The 16,632-nt window shown below is 42.3% G+C and overlaps 1 protein-coding gene across 1 annotated transcript in view; it reads left to right on the top strand.

The window, feature by feature from the left end:
* Window positions 1–16,632, top strand: part of chd7 (chromodomain helicase DNA binding protein 7) — an 87,342-nt gene that overhangs the window by 47,705 nt on the left and 23,005 nt on the right. The window contains exons 6-24 of the mRNA XM_084369231.1: window positions 562–687; window positions 2,207–2,272; window positions 3,381–3,436; window positions 4,353–4,467; window positions 4,761–4,844; window positions 4,952–5,089; window positions 5,827–5,948; window positions 6,587–6,830; window positions 8,978–9,154; window positions 9,432–9,575; window positions 9,659–9,757; window positions 9,845–10,040; window positions 10,150–10,360; window positions 11,011–11,206; window positions 11,524–11,691; window positions 11,921–12,100; window positions 12,238–12,348; window positions 13,599–13,810; window positions 16,264–16,463. Of these exons, the coding sequence (XP_084225357.1) occupies window positions 562–687; window positions 2,207–2,272; window positions 3,381–3,436; window positions 4,353–4,467; window positions 4,761–4,844; window positions 4,952–5,089; window positions 5,827–5,948; window positions 6,587–6,830; window positions 8,978–9,154; window positions 9,432–9,575; window positions 9,659–9,757; window positions 9,845–10,040; window positions 10,150–10,360; window positions 11,011–11,206; window positions 11,524–11,691; window positions 11,921–12,100; window positions 12,238–12,348; window positions 13,599–13,810; window positions 16,264–16,463 (2,845 nt within the window). The remainder of the gene's footprint in view (window positions 1–561; window positions 688–2,206; window positions 2,273–3,380; window positions 3,437–4,352; window positions 4,468–4,760; window positions 4,845–4,951; window positions 5,090–5,826; window positions 5,949–6,586; window positions 6,831–8,977; window positions 9,155–9,431; window positions 9,576–9,658; window positions 9,758–9,844; window positions 10,041–10,149; window positions 10,361–11,010; window positions 11,207–11,523; window positions 11,692–11,920; window positions 12,101–12,237; window positions 12,349–13,598; window positions 13,811–16,263; window positions 16,464–16,632) is intronic.

Raw genomic sequence — 16,632 nt, 5'->3', positions numbered from 1 at the left:
AAGCAAAACGCCATTGTATCCCTACTCAAACAGATCCGTTTTTAATTTAATTATGAGGGCCAAGTGAACAGACTAGCATTTGGCTATTAGCTACATAAAGACTTGTGGCTCTTATTCAAACAGGAAAGCACCTCAGCAGCAGTCCTCTGTAGCCTGCTCACTACAGCCTGCTGCAGCACTTTCTTATTCTGTTATTTTGGCAACATTTTTAGCTAAACAAATTGGGTGATGTTTTCTTCAAAGTCAATATGGATAACACACTGCACCATATGGAGCAGAATAATGAAAATGAAGTTTGTTTCTTAGAAGAGGACAGCCTGGGGAATGATAAGCATACACAGTCCTGTAGTTTCCTCTGATTGTAATAAAGTCTATTATAATATGCAGTTTGATATTAAGTGTCACTACACATTTATACATAATACAATTTCTTTGAGTGAAGTGACAAGGATATGGTTACAAGTCGTCCACATGCTGTGCTCAGAATTTCTGTAAGGGTTACAAACTAGCTAACTACTAACAGAGCGAATGAACAAAACATCTCCACCTCTCTGCCAACAGAAGCGTCGTTCCAGCCGTCAGGTGAAGAGAAAGAGGTACACAGAGGATCTGGAGTTCAGGATCTCAGAGGACGATGACAGCGCCAATGACTCACCAGCACCTAAGTCCCCATCATCACACCAACAGGTATAGCTGGGTTTCTGTTATGGGTTTAGCTGTAATAAGTGTGTATGGCCAAAGTTCAACATTAAAGATTTTAAGACATGGTAGAATTGAATAATATTATGTTTACAGAAAGAAGCCCTAAATTTGTCCATCAGATTTTGCCAAACAGCTCATACTGATGTTCATCTCTGATAGGGTGTCCGATTATCTGTTTCCACAATTCAATTTGATTCTTGCTTTAGAAATGTTCTTTTTTCAACACTGACAGGTGTGCCGTTGTTAGACTTGCATCTGGATCTGTAAAAATCATTGAGATCATCAGATCATTGTTTTTATGTCTTGACAGCTGTAATTTACATTTTCAAAGTCTTCTTTAAAAGGATAGTGGTATTTTACAACAACAACTTGACTTTATCCTAATGGTTTTTTTGTAGGTTAGGGTTAGAGAAGTTTAAATAATATTCACCAAAAATAAAAAGTAGTACAACAAAAAATGCCACCAGTATTGTGTCGGTGATACAGTCATAACAAAAGATGGAATTCAGCTTGTTTTCTCAAATCTGACCAGAGGAAACCCTCTTGCCAAACAAATCAATAAAGGTTATCTGAAAAATAAATTATACACAACCTCTGGTACCAATTAGTTGATGGCCTTGGTGCACACAGAACAAGTGTCTGGAAGTCAAGCTGCAGGCTACCAGTAAGTAGGCAGGGGTGGAAAGAATCATACTTTTGATTTTGATGATTGATTGCCATCGGGCTTTATTTTTGATTTTCGATTTAGAGGTTAAATTGTGACACACCTGCTCTCTAAACCACCTGTGGTTACATCAGGCTGGATTGTTTTGAGGACTGAGGTACCTTGACCTTCTAAACTATTTTGTGTTTATTTCTGCCTGCAGACATTTCTTCCTGTTAATTGTATCCTTAATATTTCCTCAATAAAATTTCTACATAACTTACTGTATCACAATGTATATGAATGTGACAATATAAAAAGTACTGAAGTAAAAACGGTACATGGTAGTGGTGTACCTTTCATTTTGTTTCTGCCCTTGGTTGCCTCACCTTAGTTATAGTTGTTGTCCTCACATTTTTCAAGTCTGATTAAATTAATACCTTTTTGGCACCAACTGAAATGTGTCTGTAACACTAATCATCAAACACGGTCAAGACCAGAGGCTGGCATCAAATTTCTGGTCAGATTTAGTTTGGTGTTCTGCAATATAAAAATATTAAAAGAAAATCAGTTGATACAGTCTGATTTACCATCATTTTGCTTTGTCCATTGACATCCAATGATGATGAAAATGCAAAACAATATAAAAACAACTGATTAATAAACATATATGGTTGCATTTAGAAGAATGTTAGTAGATAAAGGACGGCCCTTTATGTCACCTGATCATTTCCATTGTCACTTTTACCAGAAGAGTGTCAGTCATGCTTGTGCTCAGGTTTTATAAAGGCACATTCAGTGACAGTCACTGGATCAGGCTGCATGAAGCTCCAACACTTTACTTGTTCTGTGTGTTTCCAGGATGTGGCTGAGGCTGAGGGGCCTGTTGTGGAGAAGATCATGGGCATGCGCCCTGCAAAGAAGCAGGTGAGACACGCGCACACACACACACACACACACACACACACACACACAAGGACACACTGGCCCGAGTCATGGTTTACGTCATCTGATTAGCCGCTCCACAGCTGGCCTAAGCAGATTATATATATACACACACACACACACACACACACACACACACACAGCTCAGACGGCGTGTATTCACTTGGTAAGCTGAGACAAGAGTTCTTGTTTTTCCATTATGAGTGTGTGCTTGGAGCTCTGAGAATGCAAGAGGGTGTGTGTGTGTATGTGTGTGTACCCGGCTTTGTTTTTGACGGCTCATCTAAAAAAAGCTTATCCATGAGCCAACACATGCACGCACATATCGTCTCTAGCCAACTTTCCTTTGCTAGCCAGCTGCCGATGGGTTACCCCCCACGTACCACACACACACCCCCTCAAATCCATTCACAGTTGACCCTGGGCTTGGCAAACAGCCAAAACCACAATGCTAGCTATGCCAGACACCAACTTCGCGTTTCCTGTGTGTGTGTGTGTGTGTGTGTGTGTGTGTGTGTGTGTGTGTGTGTGTGTGTGTGTGTGTGTGTGTGTGTGTGTGTGTGTGTGTGTGTGTGTGTGTGTGTGTGTGTGTGTGTGTGTGTGTGTGTGTGTGTGTGTGTGTGTGTGTGTGTGTGTGTGTGTGGATTCATGGCACTACTGTAGTAGTAGAAGTATGGTGGAGGGTGTGTGTTGCAGTAGTAATGGTAAACAATATGACTGTTAATCTGTTTCTAGATTTAAAGTTGAATTTGTTCATACCCCCCCTCCCAAAATAAAATAATAAATAAATTTAAATGTTTTTTAAAATGTATACGGTCTCCTGAACCTTCATTCACATTTGGCCTGTATGTGGTAGCTGAACCAACAGGCTGCCGAGCTCTGAATCAAACAATAGTTTCCTTCGCTGTGAGGAAGTCAAGCAGAGATTCAGTGTTGGCTGACATGTCAGTGTGAAACTGGTTTTCAGGCTCCTTCTGTGCCACTTCACTAATTCAACAACATGTTGCATAACAATCACAAGCCACTTCTGCACTTTCACCATACAATTGCTATATTTGCAGTGATTACGAACCTTTTTTTTCCTTTTCAGCTGGAGTCGGGGAATGAAGTGGAGGTGGAGGAGTTCTACGTCAAGTTCAAGGGCTTGTGAGTAACACGGCAGGTTTTTTTTCCTCTCCGCCTCTTTTGTCTTTCACAGCAGGGCAACCTCTTTCAGATTTATTTTCAACACACACGCCATGCTATATGTGGATCCATATGTATGGAAAGCTCAGTTTATTGAACCTGAAAGCTGTCTTCACTTTGTTTTACCATGAGATGATTCATTGATCTGTCCTGTAGATCCACTCTTACATCACTAACACTGTGTTATTAGTACAGCCACATCCTGTCATATTGCTAAACACATGTGGAATTTTTGTGCAGCTTTAACTGTAGAAGTCATTTATTCAGCTTGCATACATCTCATTTTTGTGCCTCCAGGGATTCCAATGAGTTTGAAGTGTGGACGGCATGAAAAGGCCTTTAGCAAATGAGTTTTAAGCTTCATGTCAAATACACAAATTTGACCACATGACTTGCAAATAAATGTGTGCTTACATTCTTAACATATCTGAGAAACCAGGGCGTTAGCTTGAAGTCTCAACAAAGTCTACTAGCTCTTTTTATATAGAGGATGATTATCATTCAATGGTACAAATGAACATATAAGGCAAAATTTTGACCTGCTGACATTTTATGAGACCTCAAGTCTTAAAATGACTTTAGACACACTCTTGAGTTTCATTCACTATCTAGTAGAGGGACCTGTAGACAGTAGTGCTGCTGCACTAGATCTGGACTATGAACTGCTTCTTAGTTGTTTTTTACAAGAGTGTCTTCTAAATCTCTGCAACAGCCTTATTTTGAAAGCAGCCTGATATTGCACATAACACACTCTTTAGATTACTGAAAACCAACATTTACCTCCAGTAAAGAATGATGACCTGTGTTGAGTCTTTTGTAGCATTTCCTCCAGGCTTTGCTATGTGTGATATAATTCACTGTGTTTCTTGTGTCACAGTTCATACCTCCACTGTCGCTGGGCAGATCTGGAGGAGCTGGAGAAGGACAAGAGAATACACCAGAAGGTCAAGAGGTTTAGGGCCAAGCAACAACTCAACAGCTTCATAACTGAGGTGAGCCCTGACATCTACACTACGATTAGTCCACTACTACTCACCTTGCACAGCTCTGTAACTACATACAAGGGTCAAACCAGCTGACCAGCAGTAATTGTTCTGGATTTAAAACTGCTCACAGCAGGTGTGAAAATCTTTCTCATGCTATAAGCAAACATTTATAGACATGTGTTTCTAGTCTTATTTATCGTCTTACTAAATTTGATTCATAACAGCTTAGCTGTAAGCCAACTTATCGTAAAACCTTCTCCGTGCTTCTGACACTAGAACTCCACTTTGTTTCTCTCCAGATGGATGATGAGCCTTTTAACCCGGACTATGTGGAGGTTGACCGTGTCCTGGACGTCTCAGAGAGCACAGATGAAAACGGAGAGGTGCTTTGATATCTTCTGGTCATCTTTCATGGGTTTGAGCCTCTCCTTCTCCACACAGTCAACAAACCCTCCCTCCTATTTCTGTGTGTGTGTCGGTTTGTGTGCAGACGGTGACGTTATATTTGGTGAAATGGTGCAGTCTGCCTTACGAAGACTCCACCTGGGAGCTGAAGGCCGACATCGACCAGTCCAAGATAGAGGAATACGAACACATCGCAGCACGCACACCCAACACTAAGAGAGTGGCAAGTAGCTCCGCACGTGTTTGTCTGTCTGTGAATACTCGGTTGCAATCTGTCTCCCAGTAGGCAGTTGTGTGCATGTGTGTGTTTGTGTGTGTTGGCTTGCTGCCTGCTCCTTCCTCCTCCAGATTTACAGCTCCCTTAACTGCTCTCCACAGGGCCACGTTTTTGTGGTCTTACCGATTCTCTCTCTCTCTCTCACACACACATACAAGCGCTGCTCTTGTGGCCCGGCCAAACCACTAACAGTGTGTTTAATGCTGAACAGAAGCAGCTGACTGGCTGTGGTCATTCCATTCATCACTCCCTTCTCCCCGTGTCCATCTATTTAACTACTGCCTACTGTTTCTCCTTAAGGACTATCTTAGAAATGCTCCATCATGCAGAGGCAGGATTTGGATTTTTCTGATTTATCTTGAGAGATTTTTATTTTATCCCTTGCTAGCAGTGTGGCTTGATTAAGACCTCCACAACATTTGGGCCGTTTGTGGCTGTGATTCATATCCCCGGAGGGTGAATCCAGATGACTTGTTGGTCAACAATTCAGCCTGTCAACAGTTTAATGCATTACAAGGCTCCTTGAAAACTAAACCACAGAGTCAAGAGTCTTTCATGTGGAACGACATGTGGCTGGCATTTGAAATCTTTCAGTGATCGACATCTTTATCACTAATGATTAGATCAGGATTGGTAAGCCTCAGTGTCGTTTGATAAGCCCTAATGGTATTATTTGTGTCTAGGATCGGCCTCCAGCAGCTGACTGGAAAAAGCTGGAAGGCTCCAGGGATTACAGGAACAGCAACGCACTCAGGGAATACCAGCTGGAAGGCCTCAACTGGCTAACCTTCAATTGGTACAACTCGTAAGTCACCATTAACTTTATTTTATTAGAATGAGTCCCTAACTGCTGCTGCCAGCCTGAACATGAGATAGCACCTCATTTAATAGTCTTAAGTGGACATTAAGTGGCCCTGTAGTGTAGCGTGGTTTAAGTTTTCCCACTGGTGCCATCCCTTCAGGAAATGTATGCTCCGATAGTACAAACCGCTTCATTCATTAGCACAAAAAGAAGATTTGACTTCATGTACATGTGCATTTTCCATTTGTTTTGCTTGCATGTGGCCCAAATCTTCCTGTTTGTGGGTCAATGAAAAGGATCTGATCAAACTTCTGAATTTGACAGGTTGTTTTTCCAGCAAGTATTTTCCAAGTCATCTCGCACATTTTTTTGCATCAGATCACTGGAGTGGAAAAGGGGCCTTTTTTTAAAAAGCAACCTTAATAAATCAAAAGGGAAAAGCTGCTTAGATCATGGAAGTAGATTGACGTAGTCATGTTAAAGTCTTATTAAGATGTAAGATTACATCAGGGCCACTGTGGGGAGTTGTCTTTGCTAAATGGCACGTGGGCATTTACCCATTCAGTGACACTGAAATACAAATCATGTAAAATGCAGTCTGCCTGTTTTCAGCCTCTCATTCACTCATTTGTTCTCCACAGACGTAACTGTATCTTGGCCGATGAGATGGGTCTAGGAAAGACCATCCAGTCCATTACATTCCTCTATGAGATTTACATGAAGGGCATTGAGGGGCCATTCCTGGTCATTGCCCCACTCTCCACCATCCCCAACTGGGAGAGGGAGTTCAGGACCTGGACCGAGCTCAATGCGGTCGTCTACCACGGCAGCCAGGCCAGCCGCAAGACCATCCAGGCCTACGAGATGTACTACAGGGAGGCACAGGTAAATGGGACAAGACGGAGCTGCTAGCTGTCCTTATATGAGATGATGTAGAGTTTCGTGGGTTTTAGTGTGTTTTTACATTTCTGGTTCCCTTGTCTTGAAGTCAGTTGTTTTTTTAAATGGGTTTTCAATCAGATGCCCGAAATAAGGTCCAACTTCCCAACTTACACACCGATACATTTATAGTAAAGTGTGTATATATAAGGGTGACGAAGTCGTGTGACCGAGTTCTAGTTCATCTAAAGCTAAAGCCAAATGTTAGCTTTCTCAGGTTTTTCGTCAATGGAACCAAGGCTGGGTTAGCATACAAAAATACATCATTCCTGCAGCACTCTATTAGCTGGTGTTGCTTTAAAAAAGAATTTTATAGTTACAGTGTAAATGAGGAGATGATCAGTAGTATAATAGTTGTCGCTGAAAACCCTAATATGGTTCACATGGTTATAAACCTGCAAATGGAGCTGATCTAACTCTAATGTAGTGACACACTCCAGGCAAAGCGCTGCACAGTTCCAACTTTTCATCCCCGAAGCGATGCCCTGACTCCACCTACAAGCTGCCCAAATGCTTTTCTCTGTGATGGTGATGAACAACACATTACACAGGAGTTGTCTCACTGATGCACACCTTCACTCTATCCTGAGAGTTTCCACAGCTCAGAAGCCCAAACATTGTTAAACGTATTAAACTTAAATAATTTGTTATAATATCTGAAAAAACTTGGTCAATTTAAGTCTGTTTGTTGATAAATATTGACCCTCTTCTGCCCTCGACGTAGACCCAGTTTTTAATTTTGGCCCCCTTGGATTAGAGCTACCAGAACACATCTGTAGGGGATGTTGCCAACTTAAGAATGTCTTATCCAGGCTTTCACTATAAGTGAATTTACCGTTGTCCACTTTTTTTTTTTTTTAAGTCAAAAAAGTTGCCCGGTTAACATCAATCAGTAGGTTTTTTTTGCATTTCTGCAGCCTACATGGTAGCTTAACCTAAATAGTGCCAACAGGAGCTTGTTAAGTTTACATTAGAAATAGGCCAGGGAGCCAGAACTGAAACCTAATGGTTGGCTGTGGGCCAAAAGCAAATGCCTGTAGTGTTATATACTTAAGATGCAAAATGGTACTAGGACCCCAAGTTTCTTAAAATGACTGAGCATGGCGAGTAGAGACTCATTGCACAGGAATTCAGAGTATGAATATGATAATTGATCAGGGATCCTTCATATTTAAAGAGCATTTTAACAAAATATTTTAAAAAAAGTATTATCATTTTTAAAACTTTTCTTTTTTGTTAAGCTATAAATATCTAGTGGGCCAACTCATGAAATATACTGAAGACCCAAACAGAATGTGGCTTGTTGTCATACTTGCTGCATCCTCTCAGCAGCTGAATGAGAAACAAACCAGTATGTGTGGATGATGTAGCTGCGCAGTAGACTGAAGAAATGAGATGCTGCTGGGAGACAGTCAGCAGATCTGAACACCTCCTCATCCAGCTGGGGATTGACAGTGCTCCTCTGCTGTATAAGCTCTTTACAGTCCTCTAGCTGTAAGCCATATACTGTAAGCTCTTATTGTACAATGCTGCTAACATCTTTCAGTGTAACCCTGCCACAACAAGTCTGTGAAGAAAATAAGCCGTAGTAGCAGTGCCCTTGTTAGCTGCTTGTTTCTAATCCAGGCTGAAGTAATCCTCAAGGTTGCAATGGACATTGTGTCCTTTTGTCCTGGACTGCCTGCTTCTCTACAAAGAGAAAGGACATACAATAGCTACATGGTGTCTCCGTCTACATTGTTTATTTCTGCTATGTCTTACAGATTTTGATAATAAGGTGATGTGGTGTATTTGACCTGGTTTGAATAAAGAAAAGGGGCTCACTTTCTGAGGTGAACATATCATAGCACTATAGATGGCAGTACTGCCATTTTAGGTCTCCATTTCTTAGCTACAGCGTTTTCTCATAAATGTATAGAGCTGTTGTGGCCCACAATCAATGCCTTTTTTACTTTTGGTCTAAAAGTAAAAACTGTCTCTGACTCCATCATCTTACACTGTGGATCTGGGAGGAAAACAAAGACATCATGGATTATTCTTACTGACCTTCATTCTCTTCCTCTTTCTTTGTCTTTCTCTCTTCGTGCCTGCAGGGTAAGATAATTAAGGGAGTGTATCGGTTCCATGCGGTCATAACAACCTTTGAGATGATTCTGACTGACTGTCCAGAGCTTCGCAGCGTGCCGTGGCGCTGTGTGGTGATAGATGAGGCCCACCGCCTCAAAAACCGAAACTGCAAACTACTGGAAGGACTCAAGATGATGGACATGGTGAGTGGTGCTCAAGGCTTTTAAAAGCCTAAAATAAGAGTTTATGGTATGTTTGCAGTTTCTTGACACACTGAGTACAGTTTGATGCAAATAAACATGTTTTATTTAGCAGGAGTTTGTAGTTCTTCAAAGATCTTTATAGAGAGTCGGACCTTGCCTAGTATCTGTGCCATGTTATTACAATATCTCTCTTTAGAAGGTTAAAGTTCTGAAGACATCCTGCTTTCCATTTTAGAGACTCTAAATATATCTTTCCTGTCTCTCCCTCCACCTGCAGGAGCACAAAGTTCTGTTGACAGGAACTCCTCTCCAGAACACGGTGGAAGAGCTCTTCAGCTTACTCAACTTCCTGGAGCCTGAGCGGTTCCCATCTGAGCAGACTTTCATGACTGAATTTGGAGACCTAAAGACTGAAGAACAGGTAAATGGGAGACTCATCTGTGTCATCTAACATGTAATTTTAATTCCACACAGAATTAAGTGTTAACATTGTGTCTGTCTCAGGTTCAGAAACTGCAAGGCATTCTGAAGCCCATGATGTTGAGACGACTGAAGGAGGATGTGGAGAAGAACCTGGCCCCTAAAGAAGAGACCATCATTGAGGTAGGACTGACGTCATGTCCCATCCTCCTGTGTGTAGTGCTGGTTCAGGAAATGAAAAATAACTGGATCATCTGTTGTTGTTGTCAGGTGGAGCTGACCAACATCCAGAAGAAATACTATCGGGCCATTCTGGAGAAGAATTTCAGCTTCCTGTCCAAAGGAGGTACAGGAGGAGGAGGAGGAGGAGGAGGAGGAGGAGGAGGTGGAGGATCCAGTGTCCCAAACCTCCTCAACACCATGATGGAGCTGAGGAAATGCTGCAACCACCCCTACCTCATTAATGGTATACACACACTTCCAAAATTAGATAATAAAGTATTATGATTCCACAAACCTTTAATGTTCCAAAATCATTTGGTTTCCTGATGTTTGAATTGTTTTTCCTCACCCAGGAGCAGAGGAGAAGATCGCAGAGGAGTTTAGGGACTCCCACGGGACAGACGTAGCGGATATGGCACTCCAAGCCATGATCCAGGCCGCTGGCAAGCTGGTGCTCATTGACAAGCTGCTGCCCAAACTGAAGGCTGGCGGACACAGAGTCCTGGTGTTCAGTCAGATGGTCCGCTGTCTGGACATCCTGGAGGACTACCTCATCCAGAAACGGTGAGAGGAGAAGACATCACTTCACCTCTTGAGGTGTGGTGATGTTTACATGATGTTTGACATGAATGGCACAGCTGCCATTGTTTGTGCCAAAGTTGCTTAGTGTAGATTAATGATTATTTTCATTGTTGATTAATCTTGCAATCATTTTCTCAAGTAATCAATTATTTGTTTGGTCTGTAAAATGCCAGAAAATTGTGAAAAATGTCCACAAGATGCTGAATGTCTTGTTCTGTCCACAACCTAAAGATATCCAGTTTACTGTGATTGAGGGGTGGAGGAATCCAAATAAATTCACACTTAAAAAGAATTTAAAAAATACTCAAACTGATTGATTGTCAAAATGGTTGATTCATTTAGTAAATGTGAGCGTACATGTTAAAAATACACATTTACTTGGCAGCAGAAGACGTGCAACATTGATTCACTGACACATGTCTGACACACTGAATTAAAAAAAAAAACTAAACGTGACACACCTTATTTCACAGCTACTTTAAACAAATATTTCAAATTATATAGTTAATAATAATTTATAAGAATTATTAATTCGGACAATGAGACATTTCAAGTTTTCACATCTCTCCTACAGTGTTGAAACATTATGTTACTGACAGTCATTCACACCTGTCTAACCGCTCTGTGTCCAGATATCCCTATGAACGTATTGACGGCAGAGTTCGTGGAAACCTGCGGCAGGCAGCCATCGACCGCTTCTCCAGACCAGATTCAGACCGCTTTGTCTTCCTGCTGTGTACGAGAGCTGGAGGACTGGGCATCAACCTGACTGCAGCAGATACCTGCATCATCTTTGACTCTGACTGGAATCCTCAGAACGACCTGCAGGTACAGACCCCACCACGCTTTGTCTGCAGTGTTTTTGGTGTATAATGATTCAAGTAGTACTTACAGGACATTTGATTCACTATAGCATGTAACTATTGAGGCCATTGTACTATAGCGTTCCTATCAGCTTTAGGGTGGAAGCCCTGGAGTGGGGACTGTGTGCTGGATGAACTCTACTGGCTGCATTTAGCTCTGGTTCACTGGGCCGTATCATTAGTCCTGTGCTTTAACTCACATCTCCAGCTAAATGTAGCCCATTGGACTGAACGGATAAGTAAATGAAATGTGTCTGACTGTCCGAATGCATCCTTCTCCAGGCTCAGGCCAGGTGTCATCGTATTGGCCAGTCCAAGGCCGTCAAGATCTACCGTCTGATCACCAGGAACAGCTATGAGAGGGAGATGTTTGACAAGGCCAGTCTGAAGCTGGGGCTCGACAAGGCTGTCCTGCAGAGCATGAGTGGACGAGAGAACGCCAACAGCGGGGTAAGTCCTCATGGTTAACACAAACACAATGTTGTCAGACCCCTCTTTGGGTACATCCCCGATCCCTTTTGTTAGTGGGTCTGGGTGCCCTGTGGTCACACTATCAGGGAGATTATCTTAAACAACATAAAGCATTGATGATTGCTCTGACGTGTTTTCAGACAGTATTTGTACACTCACAACACAAAATGTTTGTCATGGAAATCAAATGTTTTTGCGTCTGGTCCAGGTCCAACAGTTATCCAAAAAGGAGATCGAGGACCTTCTAAGAAAGGGAGCATACGGAGCTCTGATGGATGAGGAAGACGAAGGCTCCAAATTCTGTGAGGAGGACATCGACCAGATCCTCCAGAGACGAACACACACCATCACCATTGAGTCTGAGGGCAAGGGCTCCACCTTTGCTAAGGTGCAAATGTTACTCTAAGAACTTCTCCTTTACTCACTTAATGTCTGTTCAAATTGTATTTAAAGTCTTGATTGTGTGTCAAAATAGTCTTTGAAATAGTGGAATCACCAGACCCCCGTGTTTGCCTTCGTTTGCAGGCCAGTTTTGTTGCAACAGGTAACCGGACAGACATTTCTCTTGAGGATCCAGACTTCTGGCAGAAATGGGCCAAGAAGGCCGAGCTGGACCTGGATGCCATCAATGGACGGGTACTAGATAGTGCGCACAGACACACACACACACACACACACACACACACACACACACACACACACACACACACACACACACACACACCACATGTACAACTGCACGTTCATAATATAAACACCTGTATAATATAAGTACCTGCAACTTAAAAACCCTCCACAAAACAAACACAGAAGATGATGCTGCCATAGAGACAGAACAATCACACTATGCTTCCAAGTAGTCTTACTCACTCACACTAACACACACACACACACACACACACGCACACATACGGTAGAGTCTCCATATGGAGAGGGGACTAGCGGTTGTAATTAGTCATCACTATCACCACAAGTTTAGGAGGAGGAAAGTGAGACAGACTGAGAGAGAGACAGAATATCATGAGGGAAGGAGAGAGAGAGAGAGAGAGAGAGAGATTAATATTGACAGTTGGGAATCTCCTCTCTTCCTTAATTACCCATGTTTCCCTGCTCTCGTGTGTGTGTTTGAGCGAGAGAGAGTAAGCTGCTTAGCTCCACTTAACAGCGCAGATGCCTGGAGGGTACAGAGATATCACTTAGGCTAGTGCTCACAGACACACACACCCAAGCTCAGTCTCATTCTTACACACACACTGAGCACTCTGCTGACAGGCATCTTTATATTTTTGCGTTCCTTCCCTCCATATTTGTTTACTTTTTCATGAGTATATTCAGCCCTCCTGATTTCTTCATCGCTCCTCTCCCTCACTGCCTCTCTTCCGGAGGGCCCTTCACTGGAACACTTAATCCAGCTCGACGGGTGAAAACACGGCCTCTCCCCTGGGATTTCTTATTGTGTGACATTAAAATGGAAATGGCTGCAGCGCTCTGTAATAATTGTGGAACTAACTACTGCCCTGTTTGCGCATATGAATAGGTTTGCAAGGGGGAAAAAATCAAATTAATTGAACAAAAATGTAATTCATTAGACAACATAATTAATGCCAGTTTCTGTTTGAGCTGGGCACCAATTTTCTCAGCATCAGGGTTTAAACATGGGGCCAGATATCCAATTAATCACATTTTGTATACTGAGAGTCAGAATATACAAGAAACAAATGGACCAGTTCACTGGAGTAAAGCAGAAGGTGCTTTGCATAGTGTTATAGAAGGCCATCTCTAATTGAAACCAGGTTCTTAGTAAATAGGAAATCAGCTTTCAGAATAAAATACCATCGTAGACCATTAAAGTATGCTGACTAGCGTTTTCATTGAATCTGTCTCAGAACACACTGGTGATTGACACGCCGAGGGTGAGGAAGCAGACGCGGCACTACAGCAGCGTCAAAGAGGACGAGATGCTGGAGTTCTCTGAGCTGGAGAGCGACGACGACGAGCCAAGCAAACCCTCCTCCAAACCACGACGACCCCAAGACAAAGCCCAGGGCTACCCCCGATCTGAGTGCTTCAGAGTGGAGAAGAACCTGCTGGTCTATGGGTCAGTCACATATTCATGTTTTCTGCTAATGTTGACCACTGGCTTATTTACAAAAAAAATGTTATGCAATAATTCAATTCAGACTCAAACTACCGTTATCAAAAGTTTCTAAATATCGATGCGTATCAATACTGAAAATTTGAAATGCTTTCAATACTTATTTTTTGCAGTATTGTCAGAGTTGACAGATGCACCGCTGCAGTGCCTACATAGCCTCCTGTTATTAACACAGTGCAGAAGCCTTCTTATATTTATCTTTTAATAAGAATCTTATTTTATGCCCCAAATGTGGCTGGCCAAAGCTAGAAATTCCAGTATTGTGACTCTAACTTCAACTGTTATTTAACTTATCAGCACCTCTGAAACTCACAACACATAGTATGTTCATGTGTCAGACTGGATGTCTGGATGCAGTGACTTCCTGGAGCCTACAGTAGACACCTAGCAGCCTCACAGTGATGAATATACACAGATTTTGGACAGTTTAAACAAACAATATATAATGTGTTAATTAATTAGCTTAAGAGATGCAGGTATTGTTACCATCGGGTCGAGCCAATCTGGCTTATTTTCTCCTATTTTCATTCTTTATTCAAAGCTAAGCTAACTGGCTGCTGGCAGTTGCTTCATATTTGTAGCCAAAACAGACATGAGATTGGTACCAATCATCTCAGCTTCTTAAGTGTTCTTAAGTAATACTTGTGTAGAGATCATACAACCTTTTATAAATAACTTGTGATAGAGTGATAGAGTACACAACAATCGTTGCTCTCAAGGCCATCAGCACCTAGCTACTAATTTTGATAGATAGATACTTACACACACACACTTCTGTAAAACAAATTCATCTGAAATTCACTCTTTAGGCACCTATGTTTTTCCATTTATTGAAAATAAATAAAAAAGATATATTACTGTGACAGAACGTCTGCAGACCTCTACGTGAACACAATACCAGCCTTTACAGTCACAAAGATGAGTTCTTTTTACTGCACACAGAAAGGCAAATTGACACACTTACCACGGATAGTGATGATCGGGTGAGCCCGTCCATTTTCATGGCTGACTTGGCGTGACTGTGTGTGTGCGCGTGTGTGTAAGAACGAATAGTGGTGGTGAGATGTCAGCGTTGTTATTGTTACAGTCTCGTCTCGTGGCCCGAGGCTGTAGGACACAAAAACACACTGTCTGACTGGCCTCCTCTCTGCTCAGCGCTCTGTTGTCTTTTCCCATCATCCATCTCTCTCTCTCTCTCTCTCTCTCACTCACTCACTCACTCACTCACTCACTCACACACACACACACACACACACACACACACACACACACACACACACACACACACTCTCATCCTCGTCCACCACTCTACACTGTCTGAAATCATTCAGAGTAAGACTGGTTCACATGGTTCAGTGAAGACTGGGAAGCAGTAGTGTAATAATTTTGGTGGAGAACAAGACAGTGTTAGAGATGCTGCCCACCACATCCGCTCACTCTCTGGAAGTGGTTGGGGGCATCGGGCTTTGATCCGTGAAACACACAGAGGGATGCATGGGTGGCACTAGTTAGGACCACAGTAATGGTTAGATCAACAGGCTGGTATATGGTATAATGAGAGCCTGGCACGCACCGGTGTTTGTGTGTGTGAGATGTCTTCACTGCAAGACAATGATTTGTGTGTGGGTGTGTGGGTGTGTGGGTGGGTGTGGGTGTGTGTGTGTGTGTGGGTGTGTGTGTGGGTGGGTGGGTGTGGGTGTGGGTGTGTGTGTGTGGGTGTGTGTGTGGGTGTGTGTGTGTGGGTGTGTGTGGGTGTGGGTGGGTGGGTGGGTGTGTGTGGGTGTGGGTGGGTGGTCATAATATCAGTTTTATCTGAGCCATGAAAGTAAAGTAGCACAGAAACAAACTGTCTCGTGTGGTTAGTGTTTGAAAGCATCTGAAGACAATGGACATTTTAGTGAAGAAAACGTTTAAGTTGTGGGATGAGTGATATGGCCTTAACATAATGCTGTATTTCTTGATATTTGAAAATCTCCTCTAAAGCGCTTCATAAATACTCAGATTGGCAACAAAATCAAATATCACATTATTTTTGACCGAATACCTCCATCGATATTGTGACAGGTTTGTAGGGCTGACAATTTGTCCATTATATCAAGAACATTAAAGTGTTATATTGCAATTTATTTTTATTTTTTTTCTTTAAAATGTGCTTGTCAGTCATATCAGTTAATTCAGCATATGATATACAGTGTTGACATGGAGTGAGCTACTAGTTTTTGCTACAGTATTTATGTTCCCTTGATTAAACATCAAATTTACACTTCAGCACAGAGTACATTAGTTTGGAGAGATTTTCTAGAGGGAGAATGCTGTGTACTGTTAAACAAATGTGTAACATTATGTTTGAGGCTGACGGGGTCGCCCCTACCTGTTTTCTCCATGTCTGTCTATAGGTGGGGTAGATGGAGTGACATCCTGGCTCACGGTCGCTTCAAACGCCCCCTGAAGGAGGCTGACGTGGAAACAATCTGCCGAGCCCTCCTGGCCTACTGCCTGCTGCATTACCGTGGTGATGAGAACATCAAGAGCTTCATCTGGGACCTGATCGCCCCGACTGCAGACGGGACCACCAAGACGCTGACAAACCACTCTGGTAAAACACACACACCCGATTACACTATAGACACACCTTTTATATATTGTATGAGCATTGTAACATATAATCACTAACACTATCTGGGACTGTACCAACAGAACATGTTACATTTACGTAACTTGATTTGAGAATCTGAAAAGTAATGGACTAATTAATTAGTGATATT

The sequence above is a fragment of the Pagrus pagrus genome (assembly GCF_965226575.1).
Source record: "Pagrus pagrus genome assembly, chromosome: 12".
Classification (NCBI taxonomy): Eukaryota; Metazoa; Chordata; class Actinopteri; order Spariformes; family Sparidae; genus Pagrus; species Pagrus pagrus.
The sequence above is the reverse complement of the archived record's forward strand: the minus strand, read 5'-3'. Positions and strand labels throughout refer to the sequence as shown.